The 22301-nt window shown below is 39.6% G+C and overlaps 1 protein-coding gene across 3 annotated transcripts in view; it reads left to right on the top strand.

Annotated features, from left to right (window-relative positions):
* The window catches only part of si:ch211-230g15.5 (protein piccolo), a 38659-nt gene that overhangs the window by 9153 nt on the left and 7205 nt on the right, over window positions 1-22301 (top strand). The window contains exons 3-10 of one of the 3 annotated variants that reach the window (XM_038297939.1): window positions 8224-8376; window positions 12164-12256; window positions 12394-12601; window positions 15132-16901; window positions 17787-18121; window positions 18628-18775; window positions 18871-18982; window positions 21807-21927. In XM_038297939.1, coding sequence (XP_038153867.1) covers window positions 8224-8376; window positions 12164-12256; window positions 12394-12601; window positions 15132-16901; window positions 17787-18121; window positions 18628-18775; window positions 18871-18982; window positions 21807-21927 — 2940 coding nt within the window. The remainder of the gene's footprint in view (window positions 1-8223; window positions 8377-12163; window positions 12257-12393; window positions 12602-15131; window positions 16902-17786; window positions 18122-18627; window positions 18776-18870; window positions 18983-21806; window positions 21928-22301) is intronic. The other 2 variants (XM_038297948.1, XM_038297957.1) reach the window with 2 other exon arrangements.

Raw genomic sequence — 22301 nt, forward strand, 5'->3', positions numbered from 1 at the left:
CTCCATTACAGATGGAGTCATGTAATGAAATTAATTTCTTCCTGGGATTATTGAAGTATTTCTGATTCTGATTCCTGGTTGATGGGACAGGTGTTGTGAATGAAACGGTGCCCAGCTTATTAATGTGTATTTAATCAACTAAAACTTTCGATACCCCCATGCAGTACCTCTGTGGACCCCTAGGGGTAGCAGACCCCCTGTTGAAGACCTCGGTTCTAAGCCATTAAAGACTCTGGTGACCATACATAAAAACAGCCTGATTTACGGAAAAGCATCAAGATGAAGACATTTGTTGTGTTTTATTGGAATTGTAGCTGAAATACCAACACAAAGTAGAGAACAGTTGTTTTGTGGAAGAAATATCATGTTTGAACCTTTCAACATTTTAGCATTCATTGCCTCTGAGTTAATCATTTCTAAGAAGAAAGCTTCTCTAGCTAATTTCTTCACCTATTCTTCTTCATAGAGCAACTGTGGTTATCGTCTTGCAGGAAAGCAGGTTTTCTTCCAGGAATCTCCTGGATTTATTTCCTTCCATCTTCCTATCAGCTGTTCCCATATTTCAGCAATCACTTTTTTCTTGCTGCTCCACCAGATCTGTAAAGTGAAATCTAATAGTGTTTTTAGTTGGCAGGTTATTCCAGCTGATCTTTGCAGCTTCCTCCATGTCACCTTTCTTCTCTTGATTAAAGCTCTCCTTGTCCAGTCGGTCCATTCAGGTGGACATCCTCCATGTTCTGATCAGTTGGAATGCGCAGCAGTAGATTATTATTAAATTAAAGATGGCTGGATTAACAAAGTATATCCTGAGGTCGGTAAAATTAGATTAGATTATTTAGGGGTCAGAGTTATAGTTGATCATAAATGCCTGTTTTAAATAATGCATAATTTTCCATCTACCTCATGGTTAAGGATGCTTAAATCCATGTGAAAGTTTTTTCTTTGTTTGTTTTAATTCCCTGCCTGCAAAGTAAAGGGCATTAACACAATGTGATGTTATGTTTAAGGCATTTCTCTTTTAAAGCCTGCAGGGAGTCTGTCTCCTCTGGTGGCCTTTTCAGTTTGTGGCGATCACAATGTTTTCTGATAAAACTTAATTTTGCTTCTTGATGTTTCAGAGGATTGGTGTTTTAAGCGGTCCTCCTTAATCTACAGAAGTGCTCTCTGCAATCTTGAGAGTAAATTCCCTCTCATCACCGCTCCTAGGTTTGAGCTTTTCCTTCCATCCGGATCTTTCCACCACTTTATTTGGACCCTTTCTGTTATTTCAGGACATCCTTAGATGGGGTCGCATTCTTGTTTTTATTTTCTTGACATGGTCAACTTGACATGAAATTCCGACATTTTTCAGTTTCGGTCCTCCCAGAGGAACAGGCATGTTTAGACAAATATTTGCTCATTTCTGTCTGCATGTTCTGCACGGCAAAAAAAGGTTCTGCGTGTGATGAAATCCTCCATCAGCAGGTCTGCTTTCCTTGAGATTTCCAAACATGGATATAAATATTCAGGAACTACAGAAAGGAGCAACTTTATAGACTCTAGCTGGGATTAAACTATTCAGAACTAAATATATAAAAGAGAAAAACATTTTTCAAATAAAACTTTGTGATTTAAGCTTGCATTTCTCCCATCAGTCACCATTAACCTAATGTCTTGATGACCAAATAAAAGCTTTAAAATAGAATTGAAGTTGAAATTGTTTAAGCTTAGACAAATTGAACCCCAGTCGGCCTCAGCAGATGGCCGCTCAGCCTGAGCCTGGTTCTGCTGGAGGTTTCTTCCTATTAAAAGGGAGTTTTTGCTCTCCACTGTCGCTACAAGCATGCTTAGTGTGAGGGATTGCCTTCAAGTCAATGAGTCAATGCAATCAACTGGTTTTCTTTAGATAGAAAACTGAATCAATTTGACTGGATGATCTGGTGAACTGTAAAGGGCCTTGAGATGACATGTGTTGTGAATTGAATTGAAAAGTCAGATTTCCTTATTTTGCTCTTGTGTTTTTTATACGAGTCTCTTGTTTTTAGTGCTGCTTTACAAAATGTAACAAATACATAATCATCAGCATCTTAAATACCTGCTTATAGGCCATGATATAACAGCTGGTGATGACTCACACTCTGCCAGCCAATCAGATTGTCAGGCTGTTGGGCGAAGCCTCTCTGCATAGGATGTTCACTCTGATGATTATTTAAACAATGCCAAACGTCAGAGAGATGGTTGGAAGCATATTGATACCAAATGCAGAAGACTGTAGGGGGAAAATATCACATTTGATAAGATTGATCAATTGTCAGAAATGTTATGGATTAATGAATAAAAAGCCAAAATCTTCCTATAAACGCATAATGCCTTGCTTTTCCTCTTATTTTTTAACAAAGCTATGATTAAAAAAGTCTAAAGTTTGATTCATTAAAAAAAAAACTGTCAAAAAATCCAAAGGATAAGGAGAACTTTCATATTTCCAACATGTCTGCAGATCTTATCACAGAAACTAATTTTTGTCTTTTCCAAACCCGCTAAGATCTATGTGGTGCTGTTTATAAAGATAACCGTTTAAATTTGCAACAATATTTTGGGTTATTTAACATCTAATAAGGAGAGAATGGGATGCTGTCACCATATCATAAATACATTTAAAATTAAAAAAGCACTTTTTTTTATCGGAATGCTGAAGCTATCAATAGTCACTGCTGCCACTCTCTGGTTTAGGGTGGGAAATGCTTGTTCCACCAAATAATGTTAAAGAATTCTTAAAAAGTTATGTGGATCTTTACATACATCTAAAGGATTTTTCCTTCAATTGAGGTCCACCTTTGCTAAAAAATCCGTTCATAGCTTTTCAACTTATAATGGACATAGTCAGTCAGACAAACAAACAAATTCTCCCAAAAATGTAATCTCCATGGCGGAGATAAATATCAGACTTCCAAACTAAACATTTAATTAACAAATAAAACACTTAATTTTCAAACTTAATGAAACTTTTATTTAGCTTATAAACTAAATGCTTAGTTTCAAATTAAATATTTAGTTCTGATCTAAATGTTTAGGTCCGAGCTAAATATGTATTTTTCTACACTTAATAGATACATTGAAAAATTAATATCTAGTTTAAAAAGTAGATATATGGCTTTAAAACTACAACTTTATTACCAAATACATTATTTATTTCACTACCTAAATATCTGGCTTCAATCGAATTATTTGTTTCAACATTAAATTCCGATAAACTATTGAAACATTTTAATTTAAACTAAATATTTAACTTGACATTAAGTATTCCGTTTTTTTTATGTTTTTCAATTGACAACGTATGTCATTTCAACCTGGAGAAACTCACACAGAGTAAAGCAGAAATTAGAAAAGTTTTATTCATTTCAATTTATTTATACAGGTAATACAGTCCGATTGGATCAAAGTTTTCTATCTAAGGAAAACCAGCTGATTGCATCAACTCATTGACTCTTCAGCAATCCCTCACACTAAGCATGCTTGTAGCGACAGGGGAGAGGAACAACTCCCTTTGAACAGGAAGAAACCTCCAGCAGAACCAGGCTCAGTGTGAATGGCCATCTGCTGAGGCCGACTGGGGTTCAAGGAGACAGAAGCAGACATACAGATATTGAAATAAATGAAAACAAGTTATTTGGCACTCAGGCCCTGGCAGTAGACTTTCATGCTGAGAATCAATATTCGCTCGGATGAGTAACGTAGAAAAGGGTTAGAGTAGTTTTCACCTGGCGCCCGGACACTGGTGGTTGAATAAGCCAGAGGATGAGTGGGACTGAGAATGAGGGAGGAGAAGGGGTGGAGGTAGGATGGAAGTTCGCTTGCATGCAGGAAAGAGAAGCTGGGCCAGGAGCTAAGTGTAGGGGATCAAATGTTCTTAATGATGGGGATTGGCTTCGGAGAAGGAGTGGCCCCAATGTTGATTAACTGAAGCTGAGGGCCCTGTCACACCTTGTGAATTTGGCTTGTCAATTTCTATGTATTTCTTCAGTTTCAGGCATATACATAGAATATTGATAACGAGTCCAGAACTTATGTCCAACGACAGTCTAACTTCATGGGCAGCGTAATTCCCATGAAATGATGCACAAACATTATTTCAAGGGCATTACGAAGCATCAGTTAAAGCTGTCCCCCCTCAGGAGCAGCGATGTGGCCAGAGGTGCCCGGTCTGCATAAAAAGATTTCTTTGGTCTTGGTATTAACCTAGCTGCTGTTTACCGCCCAACCAAAAAAAAAAAAAGAATAAAGAAGAAAACACGTTTTGCAGTCACAGCAGATTCAGCATCATGTCTGCTAGGAAGCTTGTTGGTGGTGGACATGAGCGCGGGGAGGATTCATCACCCTCACCTTCTGGCTCACCCTATGATGGGGATGAAGTCTGGAGGAGAACTGACGGTTTCCTCCTGTGAACCCCCTTTATACCAAAACGCTGCCAATACGCCATTATACAGTAGCTGGAAGTTAGAAACACATTCAGCGCTCTTCTGGAACACGTCAGATACGTTGATATGATTTGGAGAGAAGTTCTTTATAAGTTACGCATCAGTTATGCACAAGGTACTCAGAGTTTCTGGATAAGCTAGACGCCACAAACTATGAGTAACTTTCACTTAACATGTGTCAAACATCAGACAACTGACCTGGAACTTATGCCCCACGTATGACATATGCTGGCTCACAGCGGGACATTTTCAGCATGCTCAAAATTCTTTAACACACTCGCCGTATGTCGTCGTGTTTCAGCGTACTTCATTGTGTTCATAACTTATACAAAACATACCCATAACCTATCCAACATATTCAAGCGGTTTTTGCCAGATTTTTTGTACGTCAGGCATACGCTGGCTAAATCATCAAGGTGTGACAGGGGCTTTAACAAGAGACATCACAGGTGGTTCAGGTGAAGCTGATAAGACTCTTCCAGATTGAATTTACGCTTAAGCTTCATCTCAATGCACTGAGTGCTGAATAGTGCTGAATATTTAGTTTGTTAAATCGTTATATATAAACGATAAAGCAAGATAAATACTTAGTTTATTTATAGTTTGTAAGCTAAATATTTAATTTAAGGCCAATATTAAATTTTCCAAATAAATATTTAGCTCTGATCTTAGCATTTAGATTGGAGCTCAATATTTTATTTGCTAAAAAAACATTTTATTAATTAAGTAATATATATATATATATATATATATATATATATATATATATATATATATATATATATATATATAGTCTGTAAACTACATATTTAATTTGCTAATTAAATGTTTAGTTTATTATATTTTATAATATTTATATATAAATATATAATTAATATAGTGATAAAATAAAAAACTTACCCTCTTTTTTCCTTTTATTACAGGCTAAACAATTTAAAATATTGCGGTGATTACTTGATTAAATACATTTTCCAACCGCAACCCATAAATATCCAATAAAGATGTATTCAGAACTTTATGGTGTGCTAAATGATATTTTAGGTCACATTAATACCAAACAAGAAAATGTGTAACAAACAAGTGCTTAGTGTTTTTAGATTAATGATTTATTCAGAGCTTACTCCACAAATTTAAATAAAATCTCTGAATTGAATCATAAAAAATGAAAAGCTTAAGAAGTTTATGCAGATTTACAGTTTGAAAGTACTGCAAAAGGAAATTTTTGCTCTAGTCAGGAATGTGAGACCAACAGTCTTTTTTTTTTTATGGTCCAAACAGCGGATCTGAAAACAGGGGGTTTGCAGACACAGTCGTGGTGTGAGTGACGTAGCAGCAGTGAATAAATGCTTTCAGCCGTCCACCGTCTCTGCTCTCTGGGTCAGAGCTGCTCTGTTTGAGGTTGCAGCTTCCCCTCTATCTGCTTTCATCTCAAAGTTTCACATCTTTCTAAAGCTGCGAAACAAAATGTAGCTGAAAAGTGAGCAAGAAACCAACATTGAGCATGTATGCAGAGGGTGCAGAACCAAATTACCTAAACAACTAAAGATTAGATTTTATAATCTAGGAAAATGGTAAAACCAGAATCTGTTCCAGACAAATAAAGTTTGGGAATCACCTGCTTTGACCCAAAGTCCTAATTCCCTTCCCTCAGACGGAGTTCAGGTTTAGATTGGAATAAATTGGGTCATTTTTGCAGGCTGTTTGAAACAAAACAACAAACGGATCAAATTAAAATGGATCTTTGCTGAGCTGATGCAGCGCTGATTCATCGCCTTAATGTAGGAGGCTTTTTATCTCCCAGTGGGATGTCAGAGAGTTTTAACAACAATAAACATTCCTCTGAAAAATATAATAATAATAATAATAATAATAATAATAATAATAATAATAATAATAATAATAATAATAATAATAAAAGATAGAGGTACCATGTATTCGGAGATGAAACATGGATATATTTGGCTAATACATTTTTCATAAAATGTACCATTACATTGTTATATGCATAAATAGGTAATTGTAATTATACAATTAAAAGGATAAATTAGAAAAATTAATGTTGTTAACTAAAAAAAAGATGCATTTAAAAATGAATACATTTTCTTATAATGATAATAATTTAACATTATAAGTATATTTCTTTATAATTTCACTTTTTAAATCTCAGACTGGAGAAATTTACCTCTGCATTAATCCATCCCCTGGGGAGCAGTGGGCTGCTATTGTGCGACGCCCGGGGAGCAGTGAGGGATTAACGGTCTGGTTCAGGAACCCAGAGTAGCAGTTATTGGAGTGGGGCTCGAACTCAGAACCTCCAGCACTCAGGCACAATGCTCCAACCATTAGGCCACCACTCCCCCAAATTATTTTTATATGCATAAATGAAAATAGCACGAAGTGATTCTATGTATTTAGGGGGTCACCAACCTGTTGCAGAGCTATTTTCGGGGTCACAGGCTGAACCCCAAAATCTAGTCATCTATAATTAAAGATAAATAACAAATACTCTTATTGAATATGTCTACAATGCAGACCATAAATAATCATTTAGATATCACAGATGTATAAATAGGTCTATAGATTTAATAGCATGGAAATCAAGTTTGTGTTTTCATTGATTTATTTGTAAAAGATGAATGTTTTGCTCAATTATTTTCTTGATGGTAAAGTGTGGTTAATGTAGACGGAGGCTGAACTGGTTTTTGGGCCTATTAGCTTCCGTTAAACCTAGAGTTTATATTTGGTACCTGCCTAAGAAAATGTTCTTGCTTACTGCTAATGGGGCCCAGCTTAAAGCTGCACACTGAGCCTTCTGTCAGTGAGACCCAGATTATGTCAATCTGGATTAACCTGGATGAAGGTTTGGTCCTGGTGCCTGAGCCTACGGCTCTGCCCAATTTCTGACCTTCACTTATGGTCATGAGGAGTGACTAATGACTGTACGGATTCAAACGGTTAAAATGAGCTTCCTGAGGGTGGCTGGACTTCATAGTAAAGCATCTGATCTGGGGATGGAATCAAAAACAGATTCCTCTCTAGCACCTCTCTCTGGAAGGAGGAATTGGATAAGAATCTTCTCTGGTCTGGTGACACTGTGGGATCCTCCAGGAAGAGCTGCACTGTGTCACAGAGGGGGAGGAGCATCTAGGTTTACCATCTGGGTCTGCTGCATCTGAGAGCGGATCTTAGAAGGACCAAATCTGGTTCCAAAATCAGGAAACATCTGATTAAAGATGTGACCCATTAAACCTGAGCTTGGTTGGTTCAAATGTTTATACGCCTCAACAGATAAAGTGTGTTCACCAGTCAAATGAGAAAAGTAGAAATTAACTTAATAGAAAATGTATTTCCCCCCCTAGAATTACTGTTTTTGTTATTGCTTAATATATTGGGGTTATTTTTTTATGTTTCTTTTAGTGCTTTGTGATAAAACGTAAGTGGAGTTTCAAATGTAAAAGAAAAACATCTTAAAGATTAGATTTAAACTACATTTCATCAGCATGACTGGGTCCTTAACAGCTTTTAAGAACTGCATGTTTTTTTCTTCCATCCCTCACTAATAATAAAAATAAAAGGAAATTACATAATCAAACATATTCATAGAGGGTACATCTCCGAGTGTTTGATTCCTCTGGGTTTCAGCTTCCATGATTTATCATGTCATTTTTATGAACATAATTTCCTATTGATGTATACATTAAAACTCGTGTTTTTCTGAATCTTTCCCTTTAACCCCATCTCATCAGTCTCCCTTCTTCCTTTGTTCCAGGCACAACAGGCAAATCCTGCGGGTACACCTGGTCTTGTGCGAGCCAATCAGGGCCCCTCACCTGTCAGGCAGAGGGTATCCCAGCAGGCTTTGCTCCTGGGGAAAGGTCTCAAAGGGTCTGGCCAAGACCAGGTTCTGCTGAGAGCAAAGATGGTAAACAAACACACACAGACCCCCAGTTAAACACGGTAAAGATGAGGAACAGCAGGTGCAGAGATTAAACGTGTTGAGATAAGATGGACTTAATCCTGTTTTCATTGTCATCAAGAAAATGATAAAAAATGGGTTAAAATTATCTTGAAAAGCTTTGATCTCTTCTATTTAAAAAGCAAAACAATCTAACATCAAACATATAAAAAAATACCTTTTTAATTGATTATTGGTTAAATTCATCTTATATTTTCTGTGACAAGCTAGATAAGAAGTATTGAGGAGATCCAGATAAATCATAATTTTAACAACAAATATATTTATTTTAATTTTAATTGACTTATTTCAACAAGATATGAGCAGATTTGAACATTGATAGATAAAGTCAGTTAATGCCAGTGAAAGATTTGCTCTACTTTTCAGTTTTTAAACAAACACACGTCTTGTATTGCTTTTTGTAGTGAGGATCATGTGCTTACTTCCATTGACTTCCATTGATTTTAAGTCTTTTTTTCAGCCTTTTTATGCCTTAAGCCCAAAAATAATCCTAAACCTAACCATTACCAGTACATCCCTCACCCTAACCCAGTCCACATCTTAGCCCTAAACCCTAGCCCTAAAGACTTTACAACAACCTTTCCTCAGTGTGATGTGGAAATTGGAAAATTGTCTCTTACTCTGATGGGTTAGAGATCAACTATAATTTTTGCTTTAGTTTTAAACTGTTTTTACAGTTTTTATATAGATAAAAATGTGATTATTAGCTTGTGATGCTTATAGGTAGTAGATATATTCTTTAATCTAAGCTATCTGAAGTGGATTGATTGGAGCACCACTGATTTCTGTGTGAATAAACAAACAGAAATGTGACATTCGCTGAAGAGGATTTAGTCTGTTTTGTTTTTAAACTGGAGTGGTTTCAACATGGCCGTCCGGCGTAGGTAGCAGAGCTGCTCGGGTCATGCTTCATGCCAGTGACGTTACACTTTATGATTGGCTGAACATCGCCACGCGATGTAAAACATAGTGGTTGCCAAGACAACAATAACATCACGCAGCGTCCTTTAGCGTGTCTAATGAACGATGAAGATTTACCTGTTCGAAAACAAAACTGAAAACAAATCTGTTTACGTTGAACCAATTAACTGTTAGACCATGATATAAAGGAGGAGAGCTGGTAGCGCTGTGGCTAGCTGTGCTCAGTAGCTAACAGGTTAGCCTCTTTTAGCTTGGTCATTTAGCCGTATGAAGCTACACTTTTGAATTCATATCAACACCAACTGTTTGTTTTCTGCAAGTAGAATAACTTGTTTTCTTTGTTTAAAATCACTATGAAAGTCATTTTTTAGGCTGTTCCATTTGCCCTTCCTTCCCTCAGATCTTAATAAAAAGAATAGAAATAAACTTAGACTTTTTGTGTCTCCTCATTAAATAGCAGAGCTCAGTCTGTCTTGAAAGCAGTACTTTCCTTTAAGACTGACTGACAATGATTGTTTTCTACTTTCATAGGGTGACCAAACGTCTGTATTTCCCGGGACATATCCGTATTTCACGTCCTGTCCCGGTGTAGGCGTCCCGGTTTTTTTTTTAGAAAGTGAGGAAATGTCATGATTTCACTGCACACAACGCTCCGTGTGACGTAATCCCTGAGCCGCGTCAGTGCGGGCAGCCCAATCAGAGGCTCTGTTCGAAATCCTGGGCTGCATCCTCCAAGGACGCGGTCTACCTAGACTGGATCCTTCGAAGTCCTTGAAAATAAGGAGGCCGGAAGAGTTTTTGCTGTAAATTCGAACAGGTCCACCCTTCGGCGGGTTTTACCGCCTCTGTTGCTTAGCAACCGTGAAAGTTGACACACAAAGCAGGAAAATAATGAATACCGAGGTTTTCAAAACTGTTTGTTTATTTATTTATTTTTTTTAAAGTTAAAGTGAACAAAGACTACACTCACAAGAATCCAGAGTGGAATAAAGGTTCCAACCACCGGGAGCAGGAACAAATAAAATCAAATGTAATGATAGAAACCTTAGTCAGTTAAATAACATTCTGCTGTCATTCTGCACATCTCTGATGTTGCTGCTATTTTCTAATTACTGTAAAAATGTCCATAGCTGCATATTGGTTATTAATTCTCCAGTTTTATATTGTTAAAACACTTTACAGGATTTTGTTTATATTTTAACTCTTCCCTATTATGTTATTCTTATACATTTTCTAAGGGCCACATTTGTGTGACCATTTTCAATAATCTTTCTGCTGCTGTAAATCTGCCCATTGTGGGACAATAAGGGGATTTTCTATTCTATTCTATAAAAGGGGTAGAAAGATATAAGTAAATCTAAACAATGTATCTACAAAATATATCTGCAAAATCTCTAATATTCAACAACAACAAAAAATACTTAGTTAAACATATTGTGCAAAACAACAAAAAAATTGAACTCCTATCAGATTTATAGTTCCCACTCTGCAGATATATTAGAATCTGTCCTTAAATTCCAGCCAAACGCATTTACACAGTAGCAGATAAAAACCTTTAGATAAACCAAACATTACGCCACATATCTGACTCAATAACCATTAAAACAACTAGTAACAAGTAACATTTCCTCTCATCACGGAGCAAATCCCGATGATGAGACATTTGTTCTTTCAATCAACTCCCCCCGCTCCAAGGTGTCCTGGTTTCCCCAAATGAAAATATGGTCACCCTAACTTTCAGCTGCTTTAGATCACTGTAAAAAAAAAATGTAAAAGCAAATATAGGTAATAATATGTTGAAACTCCAAAAGAGATTCAATCCTTAAGAAACGGGTGCAATACAGTTCATCCGAGTGGAGTTGCAATATGTTGATGTCATAAAAAGGGGCAGGGCCACAAGCATGGTACCTACGCCGTTCTGCCGTTATCTCAGCTCCACTCTGAATCCCTTTTTATGTAAAGAAAGCACTGCTCCATGTTTAGATAAGGAGGTCTGTAAAAAATGATTAAACGCTGTTGTTTGGAAATAAAAAATGCAGCACAGCTGTTTATTTTTAAGAAACAATTGTTTATTTCTATTTGTATCATGGATTCTAAGCTCTACATTTATGACATTTATGACAGTTCACCTGTATTAACTGGTGAACTGAGGGGCTACAGTGGCGTTGGATGTAGGAGTTTGCCCTGAAATCGAAGGATTGACGTTCAAGCCCCGGCTCCGACTGTCAGTGTCGTTGTGTCCTTCGGCAAGACACTTCACCTGCATTGTCCACTGATGGCGCCAGTGTACGGCAGCCCCACTTCTGTCAGTAAGCCAGGGCAACTGTGGCTACAATGTAGCCTGCCACCATCAGTGTGTGAGTGTGTGTGTGAATGTGTGAATGATGTTACCATGACTTGAGGAACATTACAGGATTAAAAGGGATCCTGTTAAAGGAGAGTTTTTTCTCTCCACTGTCGCTACAAGCATGCTTAGTGTGAGGGATTGCCTTCGAGTCAATGATTCGATGCAATCAACTGGTTTTCCTTAGATATAAAATTTTGGTGACCAACTAGATTACACTTCACCTGTATTAACTGGTGAACTGTAAAGTGCCTTGAGATGCCGTGTTGTGAATTAGCGCTATATAAATAAACTGAATTGAATTGAATTAAATCCTAGGAGTATTTGAATGACACAAACAGTTTAGAAGGACAGGAAATGATTTCATTAATCAGCAGACAAACACTAACGCTCAGCTTTGCATTCCTGCCTGCCTACATTTATTTCCTCCTCCTCCTTATTTTCTTCTCTCCTCGGATCTCCTTGCAGCTCATTCTTACGTCTGCTATGCGACCTGCACAGTCTCCTTCTTCCTCCTCCTCTTCCTCCTCCGTCCCTTCCTCTAACCCCGCCTCTGCTCAGGTGAGCCTCGCTGGAAGTTAAAGTGTGTATGCTTTGGGTTTTACTCCTAACTGCATGTGTGTTGTAGCCGTTGCTAAGCTGGGGTGGTCTGTGGCAGGAGGTGGGAGGAGTTTAATCAATCTTGTCTCCCCCTGCAGCTGCAGAGTCTCACCTTGAGGCCTCCTCCCCCCGGGACCCTCACTATTCCCCCTTCTCTCAGGCTAAAGCCTCCCTCCTCGGCCCCGCCGCCCCTCTCCCGGCCCAACGCCCCTGTGTTCCCGCCCCTCAGGCCACGACCGCAGCCCAGCACCACGACGACGGAGAGCCAGACCACGCCCAGCCGCCACCTTCCTGTCCCGCCTCCAAGTAGGTTCTGATGCATGTGTTCCTGAAACAGTCGATCACCAACTGAGGGATGAGATGGTTACTGCTGTTAGAACAATTTAATTTGATTTTATGAAGAACATTTAAATTTTTAAACAAAAAGAGATTTCAAATTGTCTGTATTTAATGGTGCTATGTGGCATTGGGATATTTCGTTATATTGCATATTTTGTCATTTTTTTGGCCATGTTTTAGCCTACAATAATATTTTATATTGCATACGATCTGTTATTATAAATCAAATTCAGTATTTATTATATAATTCTGTTAAGTGAGACCCAATTCTATACTTTGTTTATAAACTTAAAATAAACTATATTTAATTTTTTTTTAAATAATAGAAAATGGATGGATGCATTAATGTGTGATAGAAAAAGTGTGTTTTAGTTTGTAAAATGCAAACATTTTATTAGATTAGATTTTAAACCTCCATCTTTATCAATAGGATTGGTGTTTTTTATTTCAAAAAAGGAAGTTCCCAAATACCCTAATACTGTAAGTGAAAAAAAAAACTACAATAATTCCTCTATTTCATTAAGAATCTGAACTAGTGATGCACGATATAATCGGCCCCCTATCGGTATCGGCCTGTATCGGCCTTAAAACTGAATATCGGATATCGGCCACCCCACCGATATTTAACCCGATATTTGATCAGCTTCTGAGTTTCTAAAGTCAAAAAAAAAAAAAAGAAAATACTACTACTTCTTCCTTAAAAACTTCCTTTTTACAGACTTAAAAACTTCTAAAGACGAGGGAAAAATATTGATGCAGCATCGATCTATTTTACTAACAAAATCTCACAAGAATTTGCAAAATATCACGAGAGTTTGTAACAGAACGATGAAATTTCACGAGATTTTGAAAGTAAAATAGATCGATACCGCGTTTTTAAAAATCAATTTGATATCAGCATATGAAAATATATTTGAGTATATTATTTTTCAAAGTGTGAGAAATGGATAACAAAACTTCTATTTTCAATGACTACTTATTTTTGTCCAGCTTTAACATCGGTATCGGTTATCGGCTTCATGAGTTTTAAAATATCGGCATATCGGATATCGGCCAAAATCCCAATATCGTGCATCCCTAATCTCAACAAATAACAGAAGTTAACTAAACACTGAGCTTTGGTCAAACACCAAGCTCTGTCGACAGTAAGTCTAATCTATAAATCCTCTGTTGCTTATAGCTCTAGCTAACTGTGTTCTTCACATCCATCTTCACTCGTTATGAGCATTGGGCTTAGAAAATGGCTGGATCATTACAGATTTTGGAAAACTTTCCTATTAATTATATCTGAAAACACTCTTTACAGCCACTTAAAGAAGCTTTATAATTACTTTCCCACAATGATCCATTTATCATCCCATTATTCCATAATTTTCTCATCAGCGCTTGTTTGTTTCTATAATTTCTTCATAATCAGGATAATGTCTCTCTGAAATTATTGGAGGTTTCCGAACCTCCATTGTCAGTACAGGAGGAAAACCCAGTGTTCATCAGCATCCCATGTGCAGAACCTGGGCCACATCAAGCCTTCTCACATCATTAATCATGTGCTCACAGGCTAATAAAGCACAGCTAAACCCAGAGATATTTAGTGCTGCTTAGAGTGCCCAGGTCTTTGTAGCCAAGTAGTGTTTGTGATAGTGGAGCCTGTTCAGAGTAGCACCTGCACCTTATTGAGGGTTGCAATGATCTGACTGGTGTGGAGGCCTTGATGGTTTCAGATTTCCATCAACGACCCAAACCATGTTGGTTCACAAGCAATAACCACCATGTTGGCTCACCTTTAATGATTGTTTTCTAAGAATAACTGTACCTGAAGATTCATCTAAGACCTCAGCTAGACCCTTCAAACGCACTCTGGTTATATTGTATCTAAAACCAGTGTAAAAAAAGAGTATTTAGGTTTTAATGAGGCGACTTATCGGCAGAAAGAAAATGAATAGATCTCTACACTAAAAGTTAACCTTTTATCATCCACCTCAATTTGGGAAATTCTCACCTATTTTGCATAGCCAAATGGAAAAGCAAATAACTAAAGAACGGTAAGCCCAAATTACATGCCTGATACATTCATTGAAAGCTAACACCTTCTAGTTAAATTTGGGTGAGGAAAACACAGCCCAGACTGCATCAGTTCAAACGTGACTCGTTTTTTTTTCTTGAAAATAATAGGTCTTTTTTTAACAGAAGTTATAAAGACATGTTTTCTTTGGTGCTCGTTATGTCCATAAAATTAACTTGCTGGTTGAATTGTGGAGAATCTAAGCTTTCAAATAATGTCTAACATGTCTATATTGGTAAAAGGTTTACTGGTGTAATTTTCATGCATTCTCAGTTATCAGTTGTAAACGCTTTAAAACGGGTCGCCGGCGACGCGGTAGGTTTTGAAAACAGCTACTTCTTGGCCCCAGTAGGGTTTAATTGTAAACTCCAAACCTTAAATATTTGTTGAAATGTTTCTTGTTTATTTGTTTGCCTTCCTCATTCATCATCCCAGCTCTCTACTCTCCAGTCCGAGCCGTCCCGCTGAGACCCAGGCTTCACTCTCCCAGCAGTCACCGAGCAACAACCCCTCGGCATTCCCAAGCCCTCCAACCCATCTCTGCAGCTCCATCCAGTCAGACAGTGTCCGTCAGCAAGCCGCTGACCGGGCTGAAGAGCGCTCCATCAACGCCAACCGTTCTGGCTCCATCCCCGTCCCAAAACAGCCTGGGATCTTCTTCCAACCACTTTGAGCGCTCACCGTCTGCAGCTAGGCAGCTCCAGATGATCGCCCTGTCATCTGGTCAGCAGTCACAGGCGGGCACATATGCCCACACTGTGGTGCCGTCCAAACCTGCTGAGCTGGTTGAGCTTTCCAGCCAATCAAAGAGGACTGGAAACAAGGAAGACTTGGGTCGTATTCCTTTAAAATCCCCTCCTTTAGCCTCTGCTCCATCTCACTCACAGACTCTGAACAAGAAGAGAGAGCCAAAGGAGACTGAGGAGCAAGGAGACTCCAGCCGAGGAGCTAAACCCGGAGTCAGAGATGAACAGAGTGTCAGTAAAGACTTCCTGGGGGAGCAAGATGTCCACATAGAGAAGGTGAAGCAAGATAAACTAGCTAAGATGGAGCCAGACCCTGAATCAGAGAGAGATAAGGATCCGATGGAGATAACAGAGGAAGAGGAGAAAGACAAAGAGAGGAGAGGAAAGAAAAGGAAGCTGGAGGAGGAGGAAGGAGACGCTGCCATGGATACATCTGACAGCCTGGTTGCTCGGCCTCTACATCAGAACCAGAACACAGAACCACTTTCAGCTCCTGATACCGTTAAAGACGCAAACATTGAATCAAAACCTAAGCTGGATCTCTCTCCAATCCCAGTTAAAGCTCCTCTAAAAGGACTAGTTTCAGTCAAAACTCCAGTTACAGAACCCACTCCAGTTGGAACACCAGGCCAAGCTCCTATCAAACCCTCTGTAAAAGGACCAGTTTCCACTAGAACTCAAGCTACTGGACCAGTTCCAGTACAAACAGCTGTAACAGGACCGGTTTCAGCCAAAACACCAGTAACAGGACCAGCAACAGTCAGTACCCCAATAAAAGGACCAGCTTCGACAAGAATTCAAGTAACAGGACCAGTTTCAATCAAAACACCACTGACCGGACCAGCATCAGGTAATACCACAGTAAAAGGAACAGCTCCAACCCAGTCCCCAGTGACAGAATCCGTTCCAGTTGCAACACCAGTAGCAGCACCTGCTCCAGTTGAATCACCAGTAACAGTACCAGTTCCTTTAAAAACTTCATTGAAAGGAGCAGTACCGACTAAAGCTCAAGTTACAGGAACAGCTCCAGTCCAAACACCAGTAAAAGGACCAGCACCAGTTCATCCACCAATAAAAGGACCAGCACCAGTTCATCCACCAATAAAAGGACCAGCACCAGTTCATCCACCAATAAAAGGACCAGCACCAGTTCATCCACCAATAAAAGGACCAGCCTCAACCAAAACTCCAGTAGCATTTCCTGACCAAACACCAGTAACAGGACCAGCTCCTATTAAGACTCCTTTAATAGAACTGGTTTCAACCCAAACACAAACAAAAGGACTAGTTCTGAGCCATAAACCCGTAATAGGACCGATTTTGGTCCAACCACCGGCAACAGAACCAGTTCCTGAGAACTCGGCCCAAAGTCAGAGGCTTTCAGAACCTCAGCGGGACCTTCAGCTCAGCCAGGAGGACTTCTGTGAGAACATGTCAACTCAGTCCGACAACCAGTCAGGTAGTTCCTAAAACTATACTCACTTCTTTATGGTCAGAAATGTTGTTTTCTATGCTAAATCTTTACTTATCAAGGGCCTTAATCCTCGACCCAAATCCTTTAGAAATCTAATAACAGCAGTTAATTCCCAGATCTCCACCATCTCTCTGCCCTTCAGAGCCAGATGTTTTCTATCATTAAGAAATTAAGACAAAAAAAGATACAAAAGCCAGAATACTCAGCTATCATCATTCTGGTATTTGCATAAATATAAAAATCCAAATTAAATTTCTTAATCTGATAGCAAAAAGCATAATTTTTCTTTCAGCTCTAAAAATGGACCCTAGTTTATTTATTTAAATTCCTTCTTTAACAAATGCTGAAGGAACAGCTAAGTTGAGCTAGTCTGAGTCAACGTATGAAGTAGTGGGGAGTGGTGGCGTAGTGGTTAGGGCGTTGAGCTTGGAATTCAGAGGTTCTGAGTTCGAGCCCCACTCCCACAGACTGCCACTCTGGCTCTCTGAGTAAGACCCACACTGCTCCCCGGGCGCCGCACAAGGGCAGCCCACTGCTCCCAAAGGGGATGGGTGAAATGCAGAGGTAAATTTCACCAATGTGAGATCAATAAAGTTCCATAAAAAAAAAGTAAAGGGGCCAAAATCGATGACGTCCGATGCCTCATTACCGCCATACCACGTGACCTCTTTGAGAAATTGTTGAGAACTTCGACAGGCATTAAAACAGCCTCACTTTAGAGACTTATTAGGAGATTTGCAGTCAGCTGGATAAAGTTTGGATATATTCTAAAAAACAACCAATCTAGTTGGTTAAAACTAATTTGGTTAGATTAAACAATATAATGATACATTTTTAAGTTAATCATATTTCTGTTTTTTCTCCTCCCAGCATTGTCCAGCCTTTCTTCCCAGTCTCCTCCCTCCTCCCCCTTCATCGTCACCTCGTCAGAAAACCCTCCCCCCCTGCTCCCCGCTCAGGTCACCACCCCAACTGATCTCAGCCTAACTCATCACGGGGCGGCGAAGGCTGACAAAACACCATCAGATTCCCATCACGCACCTGAAGCTGAATCTGAACCTAACTACCAATCAGAAGAGGAGTCTGAGAGCTTCAGCCAATCTCTGGGCGGCCCCTGGGAAATGAAGGCGTGGCCTGAGGGACGACAGGTTCTTACTCACCTGGTGGAGGGATTTGTCATTCAGGAGGGTCTCCAACCGTTTCCTGTAAGGACACTCAGACATAAAACAGCATATCTAACAGTTTTGCCTGATCATTTTTATATGAACAAATATAAAAGCGTTGAAAAATGCCTGAAATCGTATCCTGAAAAATAGTTTTATCATTACGGTTTTTTTATGCGTATATTTTATAAATTAATTGAATTTTTTTTCCAAGTACAACTGAGAACAAAACTGATAGCAGATGTTTCATTTAATTTATAGATTATTTATTTATTGGACTCTTAATTTTTTAATCCGTGAAATTGCTAACCCCCACATTTTATGAATTATAATTAGTTCTTATGACTTATTGCTGCATGGTAAACACGGTTGTCTGATCACAGGCCAGTTTTAGGCAACGTAACAAAGTCAAATAAAAATTCTCCAGAAAAGCCTTATTTGAATACAGTTAAGCTCTAGTTTAGATAAGAGATCAAATAGGAAATAGTCACTGGATGACACCTGTAGACCTTTGGGCTGCGCTGATCTACCTGTGTTCTGTCATCCAGGTGAACCGTTCCTCCCTGCTGGTTCCAGAGCAGGCCCCCAAACAGGAAGTGAACGGGACCAATGGAAGAGAGGCGCTGCCAGCAGTAGAGCCCATAAAGCAGACGGAGCCCTCCACTGATTCAGAGGAAGAGGACGCCGGTGATGCGGGTGAGCTTGGGAACAGTAAGGCCTGAAGGAACCACCTTGTGTCCACCTACATGAAACGCAGCAGATCCTGAACATGTCTGTTATGTCTCGCTCAGAGTCAGGCCACAGAGATCGGACGGTGCTGCATTGTCAGTTCTGTGGGAAACGAGGCCACGCTCACAACTTCATGCGGTCCAAACGCTTCTGCTCCACTTCCTGTGCCCGCGGGTAAGACAGACTTTCTTTCTTAAAAACAAAACCAATAAGCAGAAGGAAGAAGGTTGTGGTTTCTCACCTGTAGTACTAAGCTTCCTCTATTCATTATTTCTTTATTGTTTTTCTTTCTCGGATGCCAGAATGTTCTGTAAACTTTAACAGTGGTCTTTGTCAGCAGTTGCTCAGGCTTTCCGGACATCCTTTAAGGCAGGCATCCTCAAAGTCGGTCCTCAAGGGCCGCTGTCCTGGAGGTTTTAGAGGTTTCTCTGCTTTAGCACAGCTGATTCTGATGATTGCAGTTCAACAAAAGCCTGTTAATCAACTATTAATGTAAACCAGCTGTGCTGGAGCAGGGAAACCTCTAAAACCTGCAGGACAGCAGCCCCTGAGGACCAACTATGGGGATGCCTGCTTTAAAGGAATAGTACACCCAAAACATGATTAGCCTTCATTTTCTACTCACCCCCATGCTGAACAACACTCTGGAGTACTTTTTTGATATCTCAAATGCATCTGGAGATCTGGGAGGCTTCTTGCTGTCTGCTGACATTCAAATAATGGAGGTCTATGGCGCCCGAGGCAGAAAGGTCCATAAAAGTCCACAAAAAACGTGTCAATATTCCTCCATACTGCTCGTCCAATGTATTCCAAGTGTCCTGAGTGGGTAGCATCCAGAATTTACTCGAAACGAAGTCATTTAGAATGTTTTTAGAGCATAAACAGTAGTGTATAGTATTTCCTGAAAGCGCGCACATGCGCGTTCACGACGCTACGGAAGTCGGCAGACCAAACCAGATGAAAGTGCGCATTCAGCGTCTGCTCTGCCGATAATGCAAGCGTAGAAGAAGAAATGTGCTGTTTACCTGTGCAAAGAAAGAAACAACGAAAGAAAAATGTCTGAGGACTTCAGTGTTGAGGAAGAGCATGAGTTCTTTGCCGAGCTGAATGCGCACTTTCATCCGGTTTGGTCTGCCACGGTTTCCGTAGCGCCGTGAACGCGCTTTAAGGAAATACTATACACTACTGTTTATGCTCTAAAAACATTCTAAATGACTTCGTTTCGAGTAAATTCTGGACGCTACCCACTCAGGACACTTGGAATACATTGGACGAGCAGTATGGAGGAATACTGACACGTTTTTGTGGACTTTTATGGACCTTTCTGTCTCAGGCGCCATAGACCTCCATTATTTGAATGTCAGCAGACAGCAAGAAGCCTCCCAGATCTCCAGATGCATTTGAGATATCAAAAAAGTACTCCAGAGTGTTGTTCAGCATGGGGGTGAGTAGAAAATGAAGGCTAATCATGTTTTGGGTGTACTATTCCTTTAAGGTTTTTCTTTCTGACTTTCAGTTCCATTCAGCGTATTTATATAACGCCATTTTACAACCCATTCCATTTCAAGACACTTTATGGATACAATTCAGCCAGACCTTACAGTCCCGTTGGTTCAACTTTTTTATCAAAGGAAATCCAGCTGATTGCATCAAGTCATCCACTTTCAAAACACGCTCCTCCTGGATGAGCTTTTGGTGAAGATATTCACTGGTTTCAACAAGAGCAAACCTTCAACACAACCAGACTTAGTGTAAATGGCCTTCTGCTGAGGCCAACATGGGTCGACAAGCAGACAAAGCAACGTGAAAGCACTGATCGATAACTGCTTTTCCTTGTCTGAAAAGGTAGTAATAAAATAGCTCCACAGGTGATTCTATCTGGGAAAGATGCTGTTATCCGGACGAGCTCTGAACCAGTTTTCATGTCAAAGGGATGAAAGAGAGCACACACGGTTAGTAAAACTGAGCCCATAGCTATATTCAGGATAGAAACAGGACTAAGCACTGAAAAGCAGGTCCAACTCTGCAATCTATGACCAAAGATGTTGATGGCAGCAGCCCAGCTGATATTACTCTCCAGGATGGAGTCACAGCCAAACAGGAACAGAGCAGATGAAGCTACTATGAGAAAAAGCAGAGAGAGCAGAACGTTAGAGATTGAAATAGAATGAGGCAGATAACAAGGGTCCCTATGTCCTCCAGCAGTCTAAGCCTTTAGCAGCATAACTATAGAGACAGCTCAGGATAACCTGAGACACTTTAACTATAAGCTTTAACTGAAAGGGAAGATTTAAGCCTGATAACTAAAAGATCTGCCTCCCATTCTACATTTGGAAATTCTAGAAACCCCTTGTAAACCTGCAGATTGAGAGTGAAGTGACTTTTTTAGGGATATAAAGAATTATCAGATCTCAGAGCAGAAGGAGGATTATAAATTCTACTCTGGATTTAACTGGAAAACAATTAAGAGAAGCTAAGAAAGGAGATGTATGATCTCACTTTTTAATTTCAATCACAACTGTGGCTGAAGGCTTTTAACTACCGTTTGTCGTCTCCTTGATGCTGCATTTTTTTCCATATATCCTTGGAAAAAAGTCTAATGGGACAGACATCACGCCACCATTTAGCAGTGATTCCCAACCTGTGGTCCAACAAGTGAACACAGGAGGGCTTTAATGGGAAGAAAACTGAAAATATTTTTAGGAGTTTACTGATTTATTCCCTGAAATATGAAATAAGTGCAGTCATTTAGACCCCTTTTAAAAATTTCATAAATATATAAAAACATTAAGCAAATAAGTTCCTACCTCGGCTGCAGAGACACATTTGATGAGTACTTCTGGAGTCCTAGCAGTGGTAGTGGGTTTGGCAGGATGTGGTTATGTGGTGACCATGCAGAGAAGAACAGGTGTCTATGTAGATCTCAGTCTGAATCAGAGCAGCAGAACAACAAGGTCTCGACCTATCCTGTGTTAACACCTCTGGGTTTCTTTCTCAGGTTCAACGTCCGGCTGACAAAGCGCCTGAGGGCCCTGAGTGCAGGCAGCCGATCCGAGAGGCCCCGTCCCACTCTGAACCGGGCGGAGTCGGTACCTGGGAAACCACTGCTGCTGCGCTTGGTAGGAACAGCCATCTCTATACCTAACACATAACAACGCTGTACCAGTCAAGTACACATTAAAACCCGGAAATTGTCAATCTACTCGATTAAATACACAAAAGTATGATCTGCATGCATAACAACATTCAGTGGCAAAACAGGGATTGGGGATTGGGATATAAATAAATTGTTTGGTTCCTGTGGTTTTGGTGTAATCCTTCAGGCTGTGACAGTACTTACAGTTTTAGCTATTTTTGGCAATTAGCTTTTACTCTAATATGTATGTTTGTTTTTTCTACTTTAGGAGAAAAAGTTGTAACCATTTAATGATTCCAATGCATTGATCTCTTTGAGATCTACTTCCCAAGTAGAAAAAGGAAATGTGGGAAGTTT

This window comes from Cyprinodon tularosa, unplaced genomic scaffold (assembly GCF_016077235.1).
Source record: "Cyprinodon tularosa strain WSP-4 unplaced genomic scaffold, ASM1607723v1 ctg1104, whole genome shotgun sequence".
NCBI classification, from domain to species: Eukaryota; Metazoa; Chordata; class Actinopteri; order Cyprinodontiformes; family Cyprinodontidae; genus Cyprinodon; species Cyprinodon tularosa.